Here is a 23,437-nt window from a genome sequence, read left to right as displayed (position 1 = left end):
CACAGCTGCCCCTGGGTGGCAAGGGACCCTCCAAGGGAGGGCCAGCCGTGCCAGCTGAGGCTGCCAGCTGTGCCAGCCGTGCCCGCTGATGCCACCTGCTGTGCGCTGCAGGCTCCAGCGGTGCCGGCTGTGCTACCAGCAGCTGCAGGCCATCAGCAGCATCGTCAAGAGCAAGTCCGGGCTGAGCGGCCGCCACGGCAGTGCCTTCCAGGAGCTGCACCTCCTCATGGCTGTGCTGGACTGACAGCTGCCCCCTCCCCTCCCGCGGCCAGAGGAGGCCAGGCTGCCCCTCTGCTCTTGCTCTGCCTGCATTTGCCCCTCCCTGTGGCCATCCCCTGCCCCCCCGGCAGCAGGGCAGGGGGGGTGGCAGCTCCCCGGCCCGGCCCCGGTGCCTTACAGGCTGGGCCTTGAGTGGGGAGAGAGCTGTGCTGCTGGGAGGACTCCTGCTGCCTGGTGGGGGGCACAGAGCCCCCTCTGAGGCAGCAGCTTCCCTTGAGCTCCTCCTCTCAGCATCAGGCTCTCAGCTGCTGGCCCTTCCCTGGCAGGAGGCCTCTGTGCCCTCTCCTTTCCCCCTCCCCCGGTGCCCCCCGGCGCTGCTGGTGGCTTGGCTCTGCGGCTGGCACCGCCTGGCCCCGCTCCCTGCAGCCTGCTGAGCGCTGCAGTGCCCACCCCCAGGAGCCTGCTGTGGGCCTGGGCTGCCCTTTGTTTGCCCTGCTGGAAGGGACTCCTCCAGCTGCTGCCCCCTTGGGACCACTGCCCCTGGGCTGGCAGCGGCTGCCTGGTGTGGGCTGCGGGCCCCAGCCCTCGGCTGCTCCCCAGCGCCTGCTGCCCACGCTGGGCCCCACAGGAGCTCCTCAGCCTGGCTGGGGGCTGGCTGAGGCCTCCCTGCAGCTGTGCAGAACATCTCCCCTCGCAGCAGGCCTGGCCTGGGGGGTGAGGCTGTGGGAGGGGGGGAGGAGCAGAGGGAGCTGGGCTGACCTCTGCCAGCAGCCCCTCCTCGGGGTCTGCTGCGTGGTTGTGGTTGGGTTGGGCTCTCTCCTCCCCAATAAAGGTCTGCCAGAACTGGGCCTACCCTCTTTCTTCTTCTGGGTGCTTCCTTCCCCCCCTGCTCCTCCCAGCCCTTGGTGTGTGGCAGCTGGGGCCCTGCTCCCCAGGGGCTTCTGTAACTCCATGGTGGAGGTCATTAAACCACTTGCACCTGGAGGCTTTTCTAAGAGGTTGGCTGAAGTGCCTGAGTGCCCTGCAGCCCTCTGCCCCCCCCCGGCACAGAGGGCTCCTGCCCTGCCTCCCCCCTGGCCTGCTGGGGGGAGGAGGTGGAGAGGGAAGGGGCAGAGAGCTGAGAGAGCTGAAGAGGAGAGAATCAGACCTAGACTAAACCAGGTTGGAAGAGAGCTTCAAGATCAGGGAGTCCAACCTAGCACCACCTCACAGCTCAACCATGGCACCCAGCAGCCCCTCCAGGCTCCTCCTGAGCACCCCCAGGGATGGGGACTCCACCACCCCCCTGGGCAGCACATCCCCAGGGCCAATCTCTCTGGCTGGGAAGAATTTCCTCCTCACCTTCAGCCCAAGCCTCCCCTGGCACAGCTTGAGACTCTGTCCTCTTGTTCTGGTGCTGGCTGCCTGGGAGAAGAGCCCAACCCCCACCTGGCTCCAACCTCCCTGCAGGGAGTTGCAGGGAGCAAGAAGGTCTCCCCTGAGCCTCCTCTTCTCCAGGCTAAGCAACCCCAGCTCCCTCAGCCTCTCCTCACAGGGCTGTGCCCCAGGACCCCTCCCCAGCTTTGTTGCCCTTCTCTGGACACCTTCCAGCAGCTCAACCTCTTTCCTAACCTGAGGAGCCCAGAGCTGGACACAGGACTCAAGGGGTGGCCTAAGCAGTGCTGAGCACAGGGCAGGATGAGCTCCCTGCTCCTGCTGGCCACACTGCTCCTGCTGCAGGCCAGGATGCCCTTGGCCTTCTTGGCCCCCTGGGCACTCTGCTGGCTCCTGTTCAGCTGCTCTCCACCACTCCCCCCAGTCCCTCTCTGCCTGGCTGCTCTCAGCCACTCTGCCCCCAGCCTGTAGCACTGCCTGGGGGTTGCTGTGGCCAAAGTGCAGCCCCTGGCACTTGGATGTGTTCAATCTCCTGCCCTTGGCCTCTGCCCATCTGCCCAGCCTGGCAAGGTCCCTCTGCAGAGCTCTCCTCCTCTCTCACAGCTCAACTCCTGCCCCCAGCTTGCTGTCAGCTGCAAACTCACTGCTGCTGGACTCCATCCCCTCCTCCAGATCATCAATGAGGATATTGATCAGGCTGGGGCCCAGCACTGCTCCCTGGGGCACACCACTGGTGCCTGGCTGCCAGCTGGCTGTGGCACCATTCACCACTGAGCAGCAGGGGGCAGGGGGGGAGGCCTGGAGGTGGTTTCCAAGGGTCGGTCCCAGCCCCAGCAGAGCAACCTTCTGGTTTGTGCTTTGTGCTCCCTGGCTTGCTGCAGAGCTCTGCCTGGCTGTGAGCAGAGCAGGAGGCTCCACAACCTCTCTGGGCAGCCTACTCCAGGCCTCCAGCAGCCTCACCCCAAAGAAGTTTCTCCTCCTGCTGAGGTGGAGCCTCCTGGGTGCCAGCTCATCCCCTTTGGTCCTTGTCCTATCACTGGGCACCACCCAAGGAGCCTGGCACCTCCAGCCTGGCCCCCACCCCTCAGACATTGCTCAGATCCCCTCTCAGCCTTCTCTCCAGACCAAAGCCCCCAGGGCTCTCAGCCTTCCTCCCCAGCAGAGCTGTTCCAGGCCCTTCAGCATCCTCACAGCCTCTGTTGGGCTCCCTCCAGCAGTTCCCTGTCCCTCTGGAACTGTCCAGCCCAGAGCTGGGGACAGCACTGCAGCTGTGGGCTCAGCAGGGCAGAGCAGAGGGGGAGGAGAACCTCCCCAGCCCTGCTGGCCACACTCTCCTTAATGCCCTCCAGGAGAGCCTTGGCCTTGGCCACAAGAGCACAGTGCCCTCATGCTCAGCTTACTGCACACCAGCACCCCAGGGTCCAGCCCCAGGGCAAGAATCCTCTGCCTGGAGCCAGCTGAGGGGGGGGGAAGAAGCTCAGGCAGCCCCAACCAGCACCCAAGGTCCCTCTGGATGGGGAAGAATCCTCTGCCTGGAGCCAGCTGAGGGGGGGAAGAAGCTCAGGCAGCCCAAACCAGCACCCAAGGTCCCTCTGGATGGGGAAGAATCCTCTGCCTGGAGCCAGCTGAGGGGGAGGGAAGAGGCTCAGGCAGCCCCAACCAGCACCCAAGCTCCCTCTGGATGGGGAGGAATCCTCTGCCTGGAGCCAGCTGAGGGGGGAAGAGGCTGAGGCAGCCCCAACCAGCACCCAAGGTCCCGCTGGATGGGGAAGAATCCTCTGCCTGGAGCCAGCTAGGGGTGGAGGTTGGGGGGGGAAGAGGCTGAGGCAGCAGAGGAGGCCTGGGGCAGTTTATTTAAAATAAGTTTTGGTACAAAAGAGCAGAGATCAATCATCAGTAGGGGTGGGGGGGGTGATTAATAAAATACATAGAAACTTCCTACTCTGCCATACAAAAAAAGCTAAAGGCCTTTTTTTCCCCCCCCCCTCTTTTTCCAGTTTGGGTTTGGGTTGGGTTTTTTTTCCTTCCCCCCTCCCCCTTGGTTGGTTTTTGTCATTAAATAGGCTCTGCTGGGGGGGGAGGAGGAGGAGCAGGCAGCAGTGCACCCAGCTGGTGAGGGCAGCAGGAAGAAGCCTACCCCTTGGGGGGGTTGCTCAGAGTAGGGGGGAGGAGAGGAAGGGCAGTGCCCTCTCCTCCCCCTCCCCAGCAGCCCTCCTTTGGGGCTGGAAGTTGCTCTTTTGGTTTGTGCTCCTCTCCCTCCCCAGGGTCTGTACAGGAGGGGATCAACCATCTCCCCCTCCAGCTGCCCTCCCACCCCCCCCGGGGCCTCTCTCAATCACAAACAGCTCCATGCCCACCCTGCTGCCACCTCAGGCCCTGCCCACCCGCTCTGCCCTCTGTGCCAGGGCTCTGTCAGCACTGCCAGGGGGGGCAGCCTGGTTCCTGCATGGCACCAGGGAGCCCTCAGGAGAACAGCAACGCTTCAGAGACCTGCAAGGGGGCAGGGAGCAGCTGCTGAGGGAGCAGGAGGAGCTGCTTGGCCCAGGCTGCCCAAAGCCATCCTGCTGCAGGCCAGGGGGAGATGCAGCCAGGCAGGTCCCAAGGGGTGGAGAGCCTCCAGGGGCTCAGCTGGCTCTGAGCTCCTCTGCTACAGCCAGGCAGGTCCCAAGCTGGGGAGCAGTGTCCAGGGGCTCAGCTGGCTCTGAGCTCCTCTGCTACAGCCAGGCAGGTCCCCAAGCTGGGGAGCAGTGTCCAGGGGCTCAGCTGGCTCTGAACTCCTCTGCTGCAGCCAGGCAGGTCCCAGGCTGGGGAGCAGTGTCCAGGGGCTCAGCTGGCTCTGAGCTCTGCTGCAGCCAGGCAGGTCCCAGGCTGGGGAGCAGTGTCCAGGGGTTCAGCTGGCTCTGAGCTCTGCTGCAGCCAGGCAGGTCCCAGGCTGGGGAGCAGTGTCCAGGGGCTCAGCTGGCTCTGAGCTCTGCTGCAGCCAGGCAGGTCCCAGGCTGGGGAGCAGTGTCCAGGGGTTCAGCTGGCTCTGAGCTCCTCTGTGCAGCCAGGCAGGTCCCAGGCTGGGGAGCAGTGCCCAGGGGCTCAGCTGGCTCTGAGCTCTGCTGCAGCCAGGCAGGTCCCAGGCTGGGGAGCAGTGTCCAGGGGCTCAGCTGGCTCTGAGCTCCTCTGCTGCAGCCAGGCAGGTCCCAGGCTGGGGAGCAGTGTCCAGGGGCTCAGCTGGCTCTGAGCTCCTCTGCTGCAGCCAGGCAGGTCCCAGGCTGGGGAGCAGTGTCCAGGGGCTCAGCTGGCTCTGAGCTCCTCTGCTGCAGCCAGGCAGGTCCCAGGCTGGGGAGCAGTGTCCAGGGGCTCAGCTGGCTCTGAGCTCCTCTGCTGCAGCCAGGCAGGTCCCAGGCTGGGGAGCAGTGTCCAGGGGCTCAGCTGGCTCTGAGCTCCTCTGCTGCAGCCAGGCAGGTCCCAGGCTGGGGAGCAGTGTCCAGGGGCTCAGCTGGCTCTGAGCTCCTCTGCTGCAGCCAGGCAGGTCCCAGGCTGGGGAGCAGTGTCCAGGGGCTCAGCTGGCTCTGAGCTGTGCTGCAGCCAGGCAGGTCCCAGGCTGGGGAGCAGTGTCCAGGGGTTCAGCTGGCTCTGAGCTCTGCTGCAGCCAGGCAGGTCCCAGGCTGGGGAGCAGTGTCCAGGGGTTCAGCTGGCTCTTAGCTCTGCTGCAGCCAGGCAGGTCCCAGGCTGGGGAGCAGTGTCCAGGGGTTCAGCTGGCTCTGAGCTCTGCTGCAGCCAGGCAGGTCCCAGGCTGGGGAGCAGTGTCCAGGGGCTCAGCTGGCTCTGAGCTCTGCTGCAGCCAGGCAGGTCCCAGGCTGGGGAGCAGTGTCCAGGGGCTCAGCTGGCTCTGAGCTCCTCTGCTGCAGCCAGGCAGGTCCCAGGCTGGGGAGCAGTGTCCAGGGGCTCAGCTGGCTCTGAGCTCCTCTGCTGCAGCCAGGCAGGTCCCAGGCTGGGGAGCAGTGTCCAGGGGTTCAGCTGGCTCTGAGCTCTGCTGCAGCCAGGCAGGTCCCAGGCTGGGGAGCAGTGTCCAGGGGTTCAGCTGGCTCTGAGCTCTGCTGCAGCCAGGCAGGTCCCAGGCTGGGGAGCAGTGTCCAGGGGCTCAGCTGGCTCTGAGCTCTGCTGCAGCCAGGCAGGTCCCAGGCTGGGGAGCAGTGTCCAGGGGCTCAGCTGGCTCTGAGCTCCTCTGCTGCAGCCAGGCAGGTCCCAGGCTGGGGAGCAGTGTCCAGGGGCTCAGCTGGCTCTGAGCTCCTCTGCTGCAGCCAGGCAGGTCCCAAGCTGGGGAGCAGTGTCCAGGGGTTCAGCTGGCTCTGAGCTCCTCTGCTGCAGCCAGGCAGGTCCCAGGCTGGGGAGCAGTGTCCAGGGGTTCAGCTGGCTCTGAGCTCTGCTGCAGCCAGGCAGGTCCCAGGCTGGGGAGCAGTGTCCAGGGGCTCAGCTGGCTCTGAGCTGTGCTGCAGCCAGGCAGGTCCCAGGCTGGGGAGCAGTGTCCAGGGGTTCAGCTGGCTCTGAGCTCTGCTGCAGCCAGGCAGGTCCCAGGCTGGGGAGCAGTGTCCAGGGGCTCAGCTGGCTCTGAGCTCTGCTGCAGCCAGGCAGGTCCCAGGCTGGGGAGCAGTGTCCAGGGGTTCAGCTGGCTCTGAGCTCCTCTGCTGCAGCCAGGCAGGTCCCAGGCTGGGGAGCAGTGTCCAGGGGTTCAGCTGGCTCTGAGCTCCTCTGCTGCAGCCAGGCAGGTCCCAGGCTGGGGAGCAGTGTCCAGGGGCTCAGCTGGCTCTGAGCTCCTCTGCTGCAGCCAGGCAGGTCCCAGGCTGGGGAGCAGTGTCCAGGGGTTCAGCTGGCTCTGAGCTCCTCTGCTGCAGCCAGGCAGGTCCCAGGCTGGGGAGCAGTGTCCAGGGGTTCAGCTGGCTCTGAGCTCTGCTGCAGCCAGGCAGGTCCCAGGCTGGGGAGCAGTGTCCAGGGGCTCAGCTGGCTCTGAGCTGTGCTGCAGCCAGGCAGGTCCCAGGCTGGGTAGCAGTGTCCAGGGGTTCAGCTGGCTCTGAGCTCTGCTGCAGCCAGGCAGGTCCCAGGCTGGGGAGCAGTGTCCAGGGGCTCAGCTGGCTCTGCTGCAGCCAGGCAGGTCCCAGGCTGGGGAGCAGTGTCCAGGGGCTCAGCTGGCTCTGCTGCAGCCAGGCAGGTCCCAGGCTGGGGAGCAGTGCCCAGGGGCTCAGCTGGCTCTGAGCTCTGCTGCAGCCAGGCAGGTCCCAGGCTGGGGAGCAGTGTCCAGGGGCTCAGCTGGCTCTGAGCACTTCAGCTTCAATCAGACATCCTCCACTGCTTGTCTCCGTGGAGGCAGCACCCAGCAGCTTCCCTGCTCTGGCTCCAGACTCTCTGTCCAGCAAAAGCAGAGTCACAGAGCTGAGTGAGCCCGGGGGAGGGAACAGCTCCTTGCCCAACCCCCCTGAGCTGCTGCTCTGGCTGCTGGAGCCCTGGAGGCTGTGTGCTGGCTCCCGGTGAGAGGTGCCTGGCACCTCCTGGGCACAGGTCCTGGGGGCTGTGGGAATGGCACCCAAAGCCCTTGGTGTCTTCCAGCAGCTGCTTCTCTGGGTCCTGCAGGAGGTTTAGTGCCAGGGGCTGGCACTGCTCACACGGGGACTGGCCTCAGCTTGCCTGGGGGTGGAGTGGGAGTGGGGGGGAGAGACACAGATGTGAGTCACACAGAGGGCAGAGGCAGGGCACGACCCGCGGTGCCCCAGCCCCCAGCAGGTGGCATTGCAGCAGAGGGCTGGCACCACAAGCAGTCCCAAGAGCATCCCCTGCGAGCGGCAGCAGCGCCTGGCCCCCCCTGCCCTGCCCTGCCCTGGCCCAAGCAGAGCCCTCCACCGGCTCCCAGCCACGGGCACTCACCCTGCAGCCACGGCTGCCCCTACTTCAGGCTGAAATCAAAGGGGAGAGAGCTTCAGCCCTGGGCCACTGCCCCCTGGCATCGCTGCCCCCACCCCTGTGCGCCCCGAGTGGCTTCGCACTGACCCGGCGCTGACCCCCGGGGCTAATTAGCTCATCAGTTAATGAGCTGATGGCAACACAACCAGCTCCCCCAGGGTGGCTGGCAGCAGGCAGGCAGCCCAGCTGGGCAGGTGGGGTGCAGTGCCCAGGCCAGGGTGCCCCAGTACCCACCTGAGGTCTGGAGCTTCCTGCGGATGGAGGCGGAGCGGCTGGAGAGCTGCCCCGGGCTGGGGGCTGCCTGGCCCCGGCTGGAGGGGGCTGAGGCTCCTGCAGAGTCACCCTGGGGGCAGAGAGATGTGGCCCAGCCCCAGGGTCAGCCCCTGAAAGACCCTAGAGGGCAGCTTGTGCCTGCCTGGGGCAATGGTCTCTGCTATGCTCTGAGGGTACAGAACCACTGAATTGTGGGGGGCGGGGGAAAGCTCTCTGAGAGCATCCAGGCCAGCACCAACCCAACCCCCCCATGGGCACCAGTGCCATGGCCACAGGGCTCTGCAGCACCTCCAGCCATGGGGACTCCACCACCTCCCTGGGCAGCCTCTGCCAGGCCCTGACCACTCTACCACCAAAGGAATTGTTCCTCCTCTCCAACCTCAGCCTCCCCTGGCACAACTCCAGGCCAGTTCCTCTCCTTCCATCCCCTGAGCCTGGGCAGCAGAGCCCAAGCCCAACCTCAGCTGCTCAGCAGGGGTGGCTCCAGGGGGGATAGCCAACAGCAAACAACCCTGGGGGCCACACAGAGGGGGAGAGCTCCCTGGGTTGAAGGAGAAGAGGAAAGGCAGCAGGAGCAGGGGCAGGGGCAGGGGCAGGAGGAGGAGGAGGGGCAGGGGCAAGAGGAGGAGCAGGGCAGGGGCAGGGGCAGGAGGAGGAGCAGGAGGAGGAAGAGGGGCAGGGGCAAGAGGAGGGGCAGGGGCAGGGGCAGGGGCAGGAGCAGGGGCAGGAGCAGGGGCAGGAGCAGGGGCAGGGGCAGGGGCAGGAGGAGGAGCAGGAGGAGGAGCAGGGGCAGGAGGAGCAGGGGCAGGGGCAGGGGCAGGGGCAGGAGCAGCCCCTTTGGTTACCTCCAGGTGCTCCTGGCTGGGCCAGGAGGTCAGCTCAGCTTTCCTGGAGCCGGGACCCAGCTCCACGGAGCGAACCCTCTCGGCGAACTTGAGGGAGCAGAGCGTCTCACTGCTGTTCTTCTCGGCAGGGGACACCTGTGGGCAAGGCAGCAGCAGGCAGGCAGTCACCCCCCCAGCTGCCTGCACCTCCCCCCTCTCCCTCAGCCCCCCCTCCCCCGCCCCAGCAAACTGCTCTGCTCTGCTGCTGGGCAACCGGCCCAGCCCCTCCCCCCACCCCCCTAGGGTCTGCCCCAGCCAGGACCCCCTGGCACCAACTCCCCCAGCACAAGGGACAGCTGGGGAGAAGCTGCAGCCGCTGGCAAGGGCTCCAGCACCTGCCGAGGAGGCCAAGGAAGGGGAGGGGGAGGGGGTCACAGGGAGGGAGGAGCTGCCAAAGCCTCAAATCTTTCTGGCCAGAGAGGGACACAGGGAGAAGCCAACAGGCCAGGGACACTGTGCCCCAGGGACACTGTGCCCGAGGGACACTGTGCCCGAGGGACACTGTGCCCGAGGGGCAGGGCAAGAGCTCAGAAGGGTTGAGGTTGCAGGGGACCCTAAGGCTCCAACCCCCCCAGGGCCACCTTCCACCAGCCCAGGCTGCTGGAGCCTGAGCCCAGCCTGGCCCTGAACACCCCTGGGAGGGGACTGTGGAGGTCTGAGGTCACCTCACAGCCTTTGGTCCTTGTTTGGGGGACACAGAGAGGGGGGAAACAGAGAGGGGGGGGCAGAGAGAGGAGAGAGGGGGGGACAGAGAAGGAGGTGGGAGAGGAGACACAGAAGGAGGTGGGGGGGAGGACACAGAAAGAGGTGGGGGGGGACACAGAAGGAGGTGGGGGGGAACACAGAAGGAGGTAGAGGGGAGGACACAGAAGGAGGTAGAGGGGAGGACACAGAAGGAGGTGGGGGAGAGGACACAGAAGGGGGGGGGAGAGGACACAGAAGGAGGTGGAGGGGAGGACAGAGAAGGAGGTGGAGGGGAGGACAGAGAAGGAGGTGGAGGGGGGGACAGAGAAGGAGGTGGAGGGGGGGACAGAGAAGGAGGTGGAGGGGGGGACAGAGAAGGAGGTGGAGGGGGGAACAGAGAAGGAGGTGGAGGGGGAGGACAGAGAAGGAGGTGGAGGGGAGAGGACAGAGAAGGAGGTGGAGGGGAGAGGACAGAGAAGGAGGTGGAGGGAGAGGACAGAGAAGGAGGTGGAGGGAGAGGACAGAGAAGGAGGTGGAGGAGGGGACAGAGAAGGAGGGGGGGGAGAGGACAGAGAAGGGGGGGGGGGGACACAGAAGGAGGTGGGGGGGGGGACAGAGGAGGAGGTGGGGGGGGGGGACAGAGGAGGAGGTGGGGGGGGGGACAGAGGAGGAGGTGGGGGGGAGGACACAGAAGGAGGTAGGGGACAGAGCTGCCTTGAGCACCATGGCTGCAGCCTGGAGCTGCACCTCCCCTCCTCAGCTCCCAGCCCCTCTCTCCTGCCTCCAGCATCCCTCCTGCCAGCCCCTGGGGAGGGGGAGCCCCAGACCCACCCCGGAGGAGGCCAAGGGGGTGATGGTGGTGGTCCGGGGGGCGGGGAGGGGGCGCCGCCTCGCCCGGCCCCTACCTGCACCATCATGAGGGTCTTGCTGTCGCCGCTGAGGGAGTCCTGCAGCAGGTAGGTGAGCTTGGAGTTGCGGAAGGGGACGTGGCCCTGGCGGGAGCGCAGGGCGTAGATGACATCGCCCAGCGCCGACAGCGACCTGTTGATGTGCTGCGCCTCCCGGAGCCGGCTGCCCTCCGCGCCCGACCGCCCGACCCGCTCCGACCCCGCCAGGTCCACCAGGTTCAGCTTCCCTGGGGGCACACAGAGACAGACCCCGACGACCCCCCCGGGCGAACCCCAGCGGACGCTTGGCATCAGTGCCCCGGCCCCGGGCGGCCCCGGCAGCGGGGGGAGGGGAGAAATGGGGGCGGGAGGGGAGCTGGCCGGATGGGACCTACCTGTGGTGCGCAGCCCGGTGCTGCGGTCCAGCCCACGGACCGTGACGATGAGGAGGGCGTGGGAGCGGGAGCTGTGCTCGTTCAGGTTGGTGCACTCCGTCGCCCGGTTGAGGTGGCCAAATTCGAACACCTTGGGGGGAGCACGGGGGGGAGCTGAGCCCAGCAGCCTGCCCCAGAGCCACCACGGCACAGAGGAGAGTGGGACACGGGGGGGGGGGACACACACCCAGAGCCACCACGGCACCCCCAGCCCCCCAGGATCACCCCCGGGGAGTCCTGAGCCCAGGAGTCTGCCCCAGAGCCACCACAGCACCCCCAGCACCCCAGGATCACCCCCGGGGGGGTCAGAGCCCAGCAGCCTGCCCTAGAGCCACCACGGCACCCCCAGCCCCCCAGGATCACCCCCGAGGTGGGGGGGCCTGAGCCCAGCAGCCTGCCCCAGAGCCACCACGGCACCCCCAGTACCCCAGGATCACCCCCGGGGGGGAGCTGAGCCAAGCAGCCTGCCCCAGAGCCACCACGGCACCCCCAGCACCACAGGATCACCCCCGGGGGGGGGTGAGCCCAGCAGCTTGCCCCAGAGCCACCACGGCACCCCCAGCCCCCCAGGACCACCCCCGGGGGGGGGCTGAGTCCAGCAGCCTGCCCCAGAGCCACCACGGCACAGAGGAGAGTGGGACACGGTGGGGGGACACACACACCCAGAGCCACCACGGCACCCCCAGCACCCCAGGATCAGCCCCGGGGGGGTCAGAGCCCAGCAGCCTGCCCCAGAGCCCCCACGGCACCCCCAGCACCCCAGGATCACCCCCGGGGAGTGCTGAGCCCAGCAGCCTGCCCCAGAGCCACCACGGCACCCCCAGCCCCCCAGGATCACCCCCGGGGGGGAGCTGAGCCCAGGAGTCTGCCCCAGAGCCCCCACGGCACCCCCAGCCCCCCAGGATCACCCCCGGGGGGGAGCTGAGCCCAGGAGTCTGCCCCAGAGCCCCCACGGCACCCCCAGCACCCCAGGATCACCCCCGGGGAGTCCTGAGCCCAGGAGTCTGCCCCAGAGCCACCACGGCACCCCCAGCACCCCAGGATCACCCCCGGGGGGGGGGGGGGGGCTGAGCCCAGCAGCCTGCCCCAGAGCCACCACGGCACCCCCAGCCCCCCAGGATCACCCCCGGGGAGTCCTGAGCCCAGCAGCTTGCCCCAGAGCCACCACGGCACCCCCAGCACCCCAGGATCGCCCCCGGGGGGGTCAGAGCCCAGCAGCCTGCCCCAGAGCCACCACGGCACAGAGGAGAGTGGGACACGGGGGGGGGGACACACACACCCAGAGCCACCACGGCACCCCCAGCACCCCAGGATCACCCCCGGGGGGGTCAGAGCCCAGCAGCCTGCCCCAGAGCCGCCACGGCACCCCCAGCCCCCCAGGATCGCCCCCGGGGGGGGTCAGAGCCCAGCAGCCTGCCCCAGAGCCACCACGGCACAGAGGAGAGTGGGACACAGAGGGGGGGACGCCCAGAGCCACCACGGCACCCCCAGCCCCCCAGGATCACCCCCGGGGAGTGCTGAGCCCAGCAGCCTGCCCCAGAGCCACCACGGCACCCCCAGGATCACCCCCGGGGGGGGCTGAGCCCAGCAGCCTGCCCCAGAGCCACCATGGCACCCCCAGCCCCCCAGGATCGCCTGCCCCCCTCCCCACCCCCAGGGCCGGGGTGCAGGCAGCAGTCCCACACAGGGCGCTTGGTCCATCCGGGTGGCAGCCGCTGGGTGGCAGAGGGTGGCAGGCAGGACCCTGTGGGGACAGCCAGCATCCCTCCAAGCCCTGGGGAGCCCCCGGGCCCCACACTGCTGCTGTGATGCCGCCCCCCCGCCCCCCCTTCCCCGTGTCTTGCTGACTGTCCCACGGCTCCCAGGGACTCTTTTGGCCTCTTCGGCTCCCTGCTGCTTCAGAAACGCTCCCAAAACCAGAGGCGGGGAGGGGGGGGGGGGGAGGGCACCAGGGCACGCCCCCCTCCCCCTGCCCACACCCACCGCACCTCCAGGGCCCCCCCCGTGCCCTCCCCCCAGCTCCTCACACCTTGTTGATGTCCTCCACGCTCTGCACCCTGAACTCGGTCAGCCCTGGCACGTAGAGCTGCCCGCTGCCGTCGGGGCACAGCTTGATCTCCAGCTTCTCCTGGGGCTCCTTCCCCAGCAGGTCCCTGCACAGAAGGGGCTGCTCAGCATCGCCCCCCACCCTTGCCCCTGGGGGTGGGGGAGAGGTGCCAGCTCCCCCTCTGCCCACAGCATGCCCCCCAGCGTGGCAGAGGGCTGTGTGCCAAGGGCAGCCCCCTGCTCCTGGGGGTGCTGCACCTCCTCCTCTTCACTGTTTGCCCTCTGGATTCTTTGGGCTATTTGCTATTAATTATCCTCTTTACCACTTCCCAGAGCCACTTGGCTCTGCCTGCTCTCCCCCCCCAGCCCAGGCCCTGCTCTTGGGCTGCCATTCCTGGTCCCCACCAGCCACAGGGAGGGGCAGGGGGAGGGGAGGGAAAGATGTCTCAGGTTTCCAGCTCCCAGCTGGGAATTTCTATATATAATGGTGGGGGCAGGGGGGAGGTGGGGTGGGGATGGCCCTGGGGCTGCATCAGGGCTGGAGGAGCAGCAGCTTGGAGCTGGGAGAGGGGAGCCTGAGAGTGGAGATGAGGAAGAAATGGTTGGCAGTGAGGCTGGGGAGAGCCTGGCACAGGTTGCCCAGGGAGGCTGTGGCTGCCTCCTGCCTGGAGGTGTTCCAGGCCAGGCTGGATGAGGCCTTGAGCAGCCTGGGCTGGGGGGAGGGGTCCCTGCCCATGGCAGGGGGTTGGAGCTGGATGATCTCTGAGGTCCCTTCCAAGCCAACCCATTCCATGGTTCTATGAACCCAAGAGCACTGCTGGGGCTGGGAGCCTCTCTAACTAATGGAGCTGGAGGGAGAGAGCTTTGTGTGCCCAGCAGGACCAGGGAAGCAATTGTGCTCCTGTGCTGGGCACTGGTGAGGGAGGCTGCACCTTGAATCCTGGGGTCAGCTTTGGGGCCCTCACTCCCAGCAGGAAGGACATTGAGGGCTGGAGCAGGGCCAGGGAAGAACAACCAAGCTGGGGAAGGGTCTGGAGGAGATGGCTGGGGAGGAGCAGCTGAGGGAGCTGGGGGTGTGCAGCCTGGAGCAGAGGAGGCTGAGGGAGACCTCCTTGCTCTCTGCAGCTCCCTGGGAGGAGGCTGCAGGGAGGTTGGGGCTGGGCTCTGCTGCCCAGGCTCAGGGGATGGAAGGAGAGGAACTGGCCTGGAGCTGTGCCAGGGGAGGCTGAGTTTGGAGAGGAGGCAAAATGTCTTTGGTGTCAGAGTGGTCAGGGCCTGGCAGAGGCTGCCCAGGGAGGTGGTGGAGTCCCCATGGCTGGAGGGGTCCCAGAGCCCTGTGGCCATGGCTCCAGCCCAGAGGCACAGAGCTGCTGCAGGCAGTGGAACCTCTCCTGTGAGGCCAGGCTGAGGCAGCTGGGGCTCTGGGCTTGGAGCAGAGGAGTCTGAGGACTGCCCTCAGTGCTGAGGGTTAAAGCTGTGCAGGGCTGGAGCCAGGCTGCACAGAGGCTGCCCAGGGAGGTGGTGGAGTCCCCATGGCTGGAGGTGGTGCAGCACCCTGTGGCCATGGCACTGGGGGCCAGGCTTTGGTGGCCAGGCTGGGGTTGGGCTGCTGCTTGGCCTGCACGATCTGGAAGGTCTCCTCTAACCCCATCTCCTCTACAAGTGGCATGCACCAAAAAACCCCAAACCCACCATCGGTTCCCAGCCAAATCCTCCTCCCGTGGCTGAGCCCAGCCCCTACAGCCCTGGCAACCAGCAGGGCTGGCGAGGAGAGGGAGGAGAGCAGGGAGGGGGGTGGGGGGCAGCCATCCAGGGCAGCTCCCCAGCAGCTCCAATCAGCCCTTGGGAAGCTGCTGGCCACCTCCCCCTGCCCCTACCTGAGGGACTCGTTGTAGATCTCGGCGGCGCTGACGCTGATGGCGTAGTCCCAGTCGGCCGCCTTGCTCCGCACCTCGGAGAAGAGCAGCTGCAGGGCCCGCTGGTTGATCCCAGGGTTGGCTGCCGTCCCCTGAGGGTTCGGGGGAAGGAAAGGCAGAAACAGAACAAACCAACACCCTCTTGCATCTTTTTTTTTCCCCCTCCCCTCCTGCATCGCTTTTTTCTTTCCCCCTAAGCAGCAGCAGGACCCAGAGGGCTGCGGCAGCCCCGTGGCAGCAGCGGCTGGCACAGACTGGGTGCAAGCTGGGCACCATCCTGGGGTGGGGAAGGGCACCAGGAGGTGGGAAAGAAGAGGGGAAGCAAAACACCAGGCAAGTTCACCTCCATTGTGTAGGTTTTTCCTGCCCCTGTCTGTCCATAGGCAAAGATGCAGACGTTGTAGCCATCGATGCAGGAGGTGACCAGGGCTTGAACCTCCTGAAACACCTTGGGGGGGAGAGGACAAAGGAGAGTCAGGGGAAGGTGGCTGGCAGCATGCCCCCCATGGGGGCAATCCCAGGCACAGCTAGAGGCTGGGCAGGGACTGGCTGGAGGGCAGCCCTGGAGAAAAGCTCTTGGGGGTGCTGGGGGAGGAGAAGCTCAGCAGCAGCCAGCAGGGAGCACTTGCAGCCCAGAGAGCCAAGCAGAGCCTGGCCCAGGTTGCCCAGGGAGGTGGTGGAAGCCTCCTCCTGATGCCTGGAGGTGTTTGCAGCAAGGCTGGAGGTGGCTGTGAGCAACCTGCTGTGGTGTGAGGTGTCCCTGCCCATGGCAGGGCGGGATGGAGCTGGCTGAGTCCTGAGCTCCCTTCCAAGCCCTGACAGTTCAGATTCCACGAGCATGCAGCAGCACACACCCACCCCACACACCTCCTCCTGGGATGCCTGGGGGGGGAAGACCTTATCCAGCTCGAAGGACACCTGCTTGCCCCTGTGCAGGAGGTGCAGGACGGAGTCGTCGTCGGCGTCGAAGGTGACGGCGCTGGCAGCCTCCGGGCCCTCGCCGTCCTCCCGGGTGATGGGCCGCACCCTCCCGAACACTCGGATGTTGCCTGGGGGGCAGGGGGGGGAAGAGATGGTGCCAGCCCCACTGCCACCCCAGGGCACCCCCAAACACCAGGGGGGCTGAAGGGAAGAGCCCCACTGCCAGCCCAGGGCACGTGGAGTACCTCCAGCACCGACCAAACCATGGCATGGGGACGTGGAGCACCTCCAGCACCAAGCCAACCATGGCATGGGGACGTGGAGCATCTCCAGCACTGACCCAACCATGGCATGGGGATGTGGAGCATCTCCAGCACCAAGCCAACCATGGCATGGGGACGTGGAGCATCTCCAGCACTGACCCAACCATGGCATGGGGATGTGGAGCATCTCCAGCACCAAGCCAACCATGGCATGGGGACGTGGAGCACCGCCAGCACCAACCCAACCATGGTATGGGGACGTGGAGCACCTCCAGCACCAACCCAACCATGGCATGGGGATGTGGAGCACCTCCAGCACCGACCCAACCATGGCATGGGGACGTGGAGCACCTCCAGCACCAAGCCAACCATGGCATGGGGACGTGGAGCATCTCCAGCACCAAGCCAACCATGGCATGGGGACGTGGAGCATCTCCAGCACCGACCCAACCATGGCATGGGGACGTGGAGCATCTCCAGCACCAACCCAACCATGGCATGGGGACGTGGAGCATCTCCAGCACCAACCCAACCATGGCATGGGGACGTGGAGCATCTCCAGCACCGACCCAACCATGGCATGGGGACCTGGAGCATCTCCAGCACCAAGCCAACCATGGCATGGGGACGTGGAGCATCTCCAGCACCGACCCAACCATGGCATGGGGATGTGGAGCACCTCCAGCACCGACCCAACCATGGCATGGGGACGTGGAGCATCTCCAGCACCAAGCCAACCATGCTCTGGGGATGTGGAGCACCTCCAGCACCGACCCAACCATGGCATGGGGACGTGGAGCATCTCCAGCACCAAGCCATGGCAGCTCAACCACGGACATGGAGCATCCAAGCCACGGTGTGGGGATGCAGAGGGGTGATGATGCTCCACTGTGCCTCCTGCCCGCCCCCCCAGGGCCCTGCTGCCCCCTGGTGGGAGCTGCCACCCCCCGTGGTGGGAGCTGCCACCCCCCTGGGGCACCTTTCAGCCGCACCAGCTCGTTGTGGCACTTCTTGCGCAGCTGCAGCTCGCGCCGGTACTTGCGCAGCAGCTCCCGGTTGGTGCTGTGCACCTCCTCGATGGCCTGGCTGATCTGGAGAGGGGGAAGGGAGGGGGTCACAGGGTCATGGTGGAGCTGGGAAGCAGGCTCTGGAGATCACCCACTTCAAACCTTCCTTCCCAAGCGGAATCACCCAGGGCAGGGCACGCAGGGATGCACCCGGTGGGGGTTGGAAGCTCTCCGGAGAGGGAGGCTCCACAGCCTTTCTGGGCAGCCTGCTCCAGGCCTCCAGCAGCCTCACACCAAATGAAGTTTCTCCTCATGGTGAGGAGGAACCTCCTGGGTGCCAGTCTGGAGCCATTGGCCCTTGCCCTGTCACTGGGCACCTCCCAAAGGGAGCCTGGCACCGTCCTCCTGCCGCCTACCCCGCAGCTGCCTGCCGGTGTTGCTCAGATCCCCTCTCAGCTGCGCAGCTGATCACTGGCTCAGTGACCCAACCCCTTAGCTTCCCCCAGCTCTGCATGGGGGGTGGTCCTGGGGGGGGGTCCTCACCTCAGCCCTGGCACTCCTCAGGGCCTCTTGCAGGAGCAGGGGGAAGTCTCGGACCTGCCGCTTGAGGCTGTTGTAGTCGTGGGTGAGGGTGCGCAGGGCCGGCTGCAGCGTCAGCAGGTTGGTCCTGACCCCTGCAGGCACCAGGGGGGGGTCAGGAACCACAGCATTAACCAGGCTGGAGAAGACCTGGGAGGTCTTGAGGACCAGCCTACCACCCAACACCATCCAACCAACCCAACCATGGCACCTCTGAGGCCATCAAGCCCAACCTATCACCCAGCACCTCCAACCAACCCAACCATGGCACCTTTGAGGTCATCAAGTCAACCTACCACCCAACACCTCCAACCAACCCAACCATGGCACCTCTGAGGTCATCAAGCCCAACCTATCACCCAGCACCTCCAACCAACCCAACCATGGCACCTCTGAGGTCATCAAGCCCAACCTATCACCCATCCAACCAACCCAACCATGGCACCTCTGAGGTCATCAAGCCCAACCTATCACCCAGCACCTCCAACCAACCCAACCATGGCACCTCTGAGGTCATCAAGCCCAACCTATCACCCAGCACCATCCAACCAACCCAACCATGGCACCTCTGACGTCATCAAGCCCAACCTATCACCCCTCCAATCAACCCAACCATGGCACCTCTGAGGTCATCAAGCCCAACCTATCACCCAACACCTCCAACCAACCCAACCATGACACCTTTGAGGTCATCAAGTCAACCTACCACCCAACACCTCCAACCAACCCAACCATGGCACCTCTGAGATCATCAAGCCCAACCTATCAACCAGCACCATCCAACCAACCCAACCATGGCACCTTTGAGGTCATCAAGCGTAACCTATCATCCAGCACCTCCAACCAACCCAACCATGGCACCTTTGAGGTCATCAAGTCAACCTATCACCCAGCACCATCCAACCAACAACCCAGCACCATCCAACCAACCCAACCATGGCACCTCTGAGGTCATCAAGCCCAACCTATCACCCAGCACCTCCAATCAACCCAACCATGGCACCTAACCTGGAGGATAGGTCAATGACTTATTCTACAGGCAGCTGGAGGCTGTCTGGAGGTCACCAGCCCCTGTTCTTGTGGGGGACTCTAACCTGCCAGGTGTCTGCTGGGATCTTAACACAGCAGAGAGGAGGCAGTCTAGAAGTTTCTTAGAGTGTATGGGGGACAGCTGCTGAATTTAAGAAGGACTTTGAGCTGCTGGAAGGTGTCCAGAGAAGGGCAACAAAGCTGGGGAGGGGTCTGGGGCACAGCCCTGTGAGGAGAGGCTGAGGGAGCTGGGGTTGCTTAGCCTGGAGAAGAGGAGGCTCAGGGGAGACCTTCTTGCTCTCTGCAACTCCCTGCAGGGAGGTTGGAGCCAGGTGGGGGTTGGGCTCTTCTCCCAGGCAGCCAGCACCAGAACAAGAGGACACAGTCTCAAGCTGTGCCAGGGGAGGTTTGGGCTGGAGATGAGGAGAAAGTTCTTCCCAGCAAGAGGAATTGGCCCTTGGGATGTGCTGCCCAGGGAGAAGGTGGAGTCCCCATCCCTGGAGGGGCTCAAGGGGGGATTGGATGTGGCACTTGCAGCCATGGCTGAGCTGTCAGGAGGTGCTGGGTATTGGCTGCTAGGTTGGACTTGATGAGCTCTGAGGTCTTTTCCAGCCTGGTTGATTGGTTGTGTGATGCTTCTGTACTCACAGCTGCCGTGTCAGCCTACCAGGGGAGGGGCACAACCCCAGCCCTGCCCTCTCGGGGCAGCCCCCTCCTCACCCGCCAGGTTCTCGTGCACTGCCTTCATCTCCACTTGGGCACGGGCGAAGGCCTCCTCGATGGCCTGGTTCTTCTCCTCCTCCATGGCCTGCATCTCCTCCAGCATCTCCCCCTGGGCTCGCTCCAGCTCGGCCTCGTACATCACGATCTGCAGGGGGTTGGTTGGGGGGCGCTGAGCCGGCGGCCGCCCCGGGCCGCACCGCAGCGGCCGGGCCCCGTGGTGGCGTCCGGCTCCCACCCCTCGCCCCCAGACCTGCGCCCGGAGCTGAGCCACAGTCTTCTGGGAGCTCTGCAGCTGCTGCTCCATCTCCTTCAGCACCTGCCTCTGCATCCCCACCTGCTCCTGCAGGTACTGGGTGCGGGACTGGCTCTCACACAGCGCTTGCTTCGCCTTGGCCGACTCCACCTCCACCGTCTTGATGATGTACTGCGGGGGGAGGAAGGCATCCAGAGATGAGGGCACAGCACCTGAGGGCCCAGGACGGGGCTGGGGCTGGCCTGAGGGCCCTGGTTTCACAGACTCACAGAATGGGATGGGTTGGGATGGAAGGGACCTCAAAGCTCACCCAGCTCCAACCTCCTGCCATGGGCAGGGACACCTCCCACCAGCACAGGTGGCTCAAGGCTTTGATCACCTCCAGGCAGGGGGCAGCCACAGCCTCCCTGGGCAACCTGTGCCAGGCTCTCCCCTCCCTCACTGCCAACTGCCTCTCCAGTCTCACTCTGCCCTCTCCCAGCTCCAAGCCATTGTGCCTGGCCCTGGCACTCCCAGCCCTTATCCAAGGTGTCTCCCCAGGTCCCGGTGCTGTGCTCGCCACATGCAGAGCAGAGGGGTTGCGTGGCACCGGCAGGGCACCCCCTGGGTACTGCCAGGAACACATCTCTGCTCCCCTTGCCCGGCCAGGAGAAGCACAGAGCCCCGAGGCACTCACCTTGACCTGCTGGGGCTGGGACTTGAGGCTGGCGATGGTCTCCTGGCTGTCCCGCAGCCGCCGGCTGAGCCGCTCCTCCTCCTCAGCCCTCTCAGCCAGGGAGTCCTTCAGGCGCAGCTCCACCTCTGCCAAGCGGTTGGTCTTCTGCTGCACCTCCAGCTCCAGCTCCGCCAGCTTGCCCCGGGTTTCCTCCGCCTCCTGCTGCAGCTGGCACAGCCGCTCCTGCAGCTCGGCGTTCTCCTGGACGCCCCCCGCCCCGGCGCCCCCCCAGAACACCACGGTCAAGGCTATGCCACCCGCGGCCGCCTGGCAGCAGGGCAGCACGGCTGCCAGCGCCGCCGGCAACTCACCTGGAGGTGGGCACAGCCCTGGCACGGTGCCTGCTGCCGCCGCCGCAGCTCCAGCAGCTCCCCCTCGCAGGTCTTCATCTCCTGCCGCAGGCGCTCGTTCTCGGCTGCCAGCAGCGCCCGGTGCTTCTCCGCCTCCGTGCCAGCCTGCCGGCGGGAGGCCACACAGCCAGTGCCAGGGAGTCCCCCTGCCTGCTCTGCCAGAGGAGCCTCCAGCTGACCCTGCTCAGGGACCCCCAGTTCTGCCCCCATGGAGCCCCCACCTGCTGTTATCAGAGGAGCCTCCAGCTGACCTTGCTCAGGGACCCCCAGTTACTGCCCCCATGGAGCCCCTGACTGCTGTTATCAGAGGAGCCTCCAGCTGACCTTGCTCAGGGACCCCCACTTGCTGCCCCCATGGAGCCCCCACCTGCTCTGCCAGAGGAGCCTCCAGCTGACCTTGCTCAGGGACCCCCACTTGCTGCCCCCATGGAGCCCCCACCTGCTCTGCCAGAGAAGCCTTCAGCTGACCTTGCTCAGGGACCCCCAGTTACAGCCCCCATGGAGCCCCTGACTGCTGCACCCCTGGAAGCCCCCAGCCCATTGTACCAAGCCCCCTCCCAGTCTCCTGCACCCAGGGGAGCCTCTAACCTGCCCTGCTCAGGGAGCCCCCAGTCTGCTGCTCTCAGAGGAGCCTCTCAGGCTGTCATGTTGAGGGCTCCCCCAACTCTGCTGTCCCAAGGGGAGCCCCAGCTTTTGCTTCTCCCCTCCCTGAGGCTGATGGTGCCAGGGAGACTTTGCCAGCTGTGCCCTGGGGCCACACTGGGGTGGGGCAGAAAAATCCCACACCCCTCAGCATCTCAGGGGCCAAACTATGACCGTGGAGAGGTTCTGGTTTTGTTTTGCAACCTTTCTACGCCCTCCCCACCCTTCCCCAGGGCCCCAGAGGTCTGGTGCCCCCTCAGGGCAAGGCTGGCTGAGGCCAAGCCTGGCGGCAGCTCACCAGCTCGCAGCGCAGCCTGCTGATCTCCTGCGCCTGCTCCAGCAGCTTCGCCTTCAGAGCCTCCACCTGGGCAAAGAGCAGGCAGCACCTTAGCAGCTGTTGGAGGAGACCCTGCAGGGCCAACCAAGCAACCTCCAGGCTGGCTCAGGCCTTTGTCATGCCCTTCATTTCGCAGCCTGGCTCTAGAGGACCTGATTCACACGAGCTGATTGAAGCCCTAATGAAAGCCTTGCTCTGACCTCCTTCAGCCACAGCTGTAATTTGTCCACGGTGAGCAGAAGCCATTATTAGTGAAAACACACACACACACACACAGAGAAAACCCCAAAGCAAACACAAAGCAGCATCTCTGGGGAAGGGGAATAAAACCTCAACCTATCCAGAAGCAGCTCACCCTGCTCTTGCAACACAGCTTTATCAACAGGATTGTCAGGGCTGGAAGGGAGCTCAGGGCTCAGCCAGCTCCAACCCCCCTCCTGCCATGGGCAGGGGCACCTCACACCGCAGCAGGCTGCTTTGCCTTCCCTCATCTTGGACTTCTAGGAGTCTTATTTTGGGCAGAAAGAAGGAGCAGGAGCTCTTCAAGAAGCCCATGTGTCCCCTGGGAGGATGGCAAGCAACCATCCCCTGAGGGCCAGGCTGCAGAACCTGATGGATTTCACAGAATCACAGAGGCTGGGGAGGGGACCTCAGAAGATCAGCTGAACCAAGCCCCCTGCCAGAGTAGGATCACCTACACCACATCACGCAGGAAAGGACTTCACCTCCAGGACCTTCAAGAGGGGATTGGATGTGGCACTTGGTGCCATGGTCTAGCCATGAGGTCTGTGGTGACAGCTTGGACTCGATGATCTTTGAGGTCTCTTCCAACCTCGGTGATACTGTGATAAATTCCTCCTCTGTTTTGGGGGGTAGGCACCAGTGGGGCTCCCCTCCCCCCAGAAAAAATTCTGGGCAGCTCTGCGAGTGAGCAGCAGCAAGGAGAGTGGGGCAGGGGCAGCAGGGGGAAGAGGCGGCGGGGGGAAGAGGCGGCGGGGGGAAGAGGCGGCGGGGAGAGCGCCGGGCAGGGGCGGCGGGGAGAACAGGGCAGGGGCGGCGGGGAAAACAGGGCAGGGGCGGCGGTGGGAGAGCGCCGGGCAGGGGCGGCGGGGGGGAGAGCGCCGGGCAGGGGCGGCGGGGGGGAGAGCGCCGGGCAGGGGCGGCGGGGGGAGAGCGCCGGGCAGGGGCGGCGGGGGGGAGAGCGCCGGGCAGGGGCGGCGGGGGGAGAGCGCCGGGCAGGGGCGGCGGGGGGAGAGCGCCGGGCAGGGGCGGCGGGGGGAGAGCGCCGGGCAGGGGCGGCGGGGGCAGAGCGCGGGGCAGGGGCGGCGGGGGGCACAGCGCCGGGCAGGGGCGGCGGGGGCACAGCGCCGGGCAGGGGCGGCGGGGGGCACAGCGCCGGGCAGGGGCGGCGGGGGCACAGCGCCGGGCAGGGGCGGCGGGGGCACAGCGCCGGGCAGGGGCAGCAGCCTCCTGGGCTGTGCTCTGTAGAAACATGGAATTGTGAGGGTTGGAAAAGTTCTCCAGGATCATCCAGTTCAGCACCGACCCAACCCCACCATGGCCACCAAACCCTGGCCCCCAGTGCCATGGCCACAGGGCTCTGCAACCCCTCCAGCCATGGGGACTCCACCACCCCCCTGGGCAGCCTCTGCCAGGCCCTGACCACTCTGCCACCAAAGACATTTTGCCTCCTCTCCAACCTAAGCCTCCCCTGGTGCAATTTCAGCTCTGAGGACCCCAACACAAGAAGGATGTGGACTTGTTGGAGTGTGTCAACAGGAGGGACACAGAGATGATCAGAGGGCTGGAGAACCTCTCCTGCAAAGACAGGCTGGGAGAGTTGGGGCTGTTCAGCCTGCAGGAGAGAAGGCTCCAGGGAGACCTCAGAGCTGCAGTTCAAGATCTGCAGGGGAGCTGCAGGCAGGCTGGGGAAGGACTGCTCAGAAGGGGCTGTGGGG

The 23,437-nt window shown here is 65.8% G+C and overlaps 1 protein-coding gene across 7 annotated transcripts in view; it reads right to left on the bottom strand.

Annotated features, from left to right (window-relative positions):
• Positions 1 to 6,455: 6,455 nt before the first annotated feature.
• KIFC3 (kinesin family member C3) overlaps positions 6,456 to 23,437 on the bottom strand; it is a 40,699-nt gene continuing 23,717 nt past the window's right edge. For 2 of the 7 annotated variants that reach the window (XM_068168370.1, XM_068168373.1), the window contains exons 6-20: positions 21,441 to 21,506; positions 20,462 to 20,605; positions 20,112 to 20,351; positions 19,180 to 19,606; positions 17,395 to 17,525; positions 16,824 to 16,935; positions 15,528 to 15,709; positions 15,004 to 15,108; positions 14,622 to 14,752; positions 12,728 to 12,851; positions 10,660 to 10,789; positions 10,283 to 10,512; positions 8,655 to 8,789; positions 7,771 to 7,879; positions 6,456 to 7,263 (exon numbers count right to left, since the gene is read on the bottom strand). In XM_068168370.1, coding sequence (XP_068024471.1) covers positions 7,238 to 7,263; positions 7,771 to 7,879; positions 8,655 to 8,789; positions 10,283 to 10,512; positions 10,660 to 10,789; positions 12,728 to 12,851; positions 14,622 to 14,752; positions 15,004 to 15,108; positions 15,528 to 15,709; positions 16,824 to 16,935; positions 17,395 to 17,525; positions 19,180 to 19,606; positions 20,112 to 20,351; positions 20,462 to 20,605; positions 21,441 to 21,506 — 2,292 coding nt within the window. In that variant the 3' untranslated portion in view covers positions 6,456 to 7,237. Of the gene's footprint in view, positions 7,264 to 7,770; positions 7,880 to 8,654; positions 8,790 to 10,282; positions 10,513 to 10,659; positions 10,790 to 12,727; positions 12,852 to 14,621; positions 14,753 to 15,003; positions 15,109 to 15,518; positions 15,710 to 16,823; positions 16,936 to 17,394; positions 17,526 to 19,179; positions 19,607 to 20,111; positions 20,352 to 20,461; positions 20,606 to 21,440; positions 21,507 to 23,437 lie in introns of all 7 variants that reach the window. The other 5 variants (XM_068168375.1, XM_068168371.1, XM_068168372.1 and 2 more) reach the window with 5 other exon arrangements.

This window comes from Melanerpes formicivorus, unplaced genomic scaffold, assembly GCF_026170545.1.
Source record: "Melanerpes formicivorus ecotype bairdi unplaced genomic scaffold, bMelFor1.0.p_v2 SCAF_137, whole genome shotgun sequence".
In the NCBI taxonomy this organism is placed as follows: Eukaryota; Metazoa; Chordata; class Aves; order Piciformes; family Picidae; genus Melanerpes; species Melanerpes formicivorus.
The sequence above is the reverse complement of the archived record's forward strand: the minus strand, read 5'-3'. Positions and strand labels throughout refer to the sequence as shown.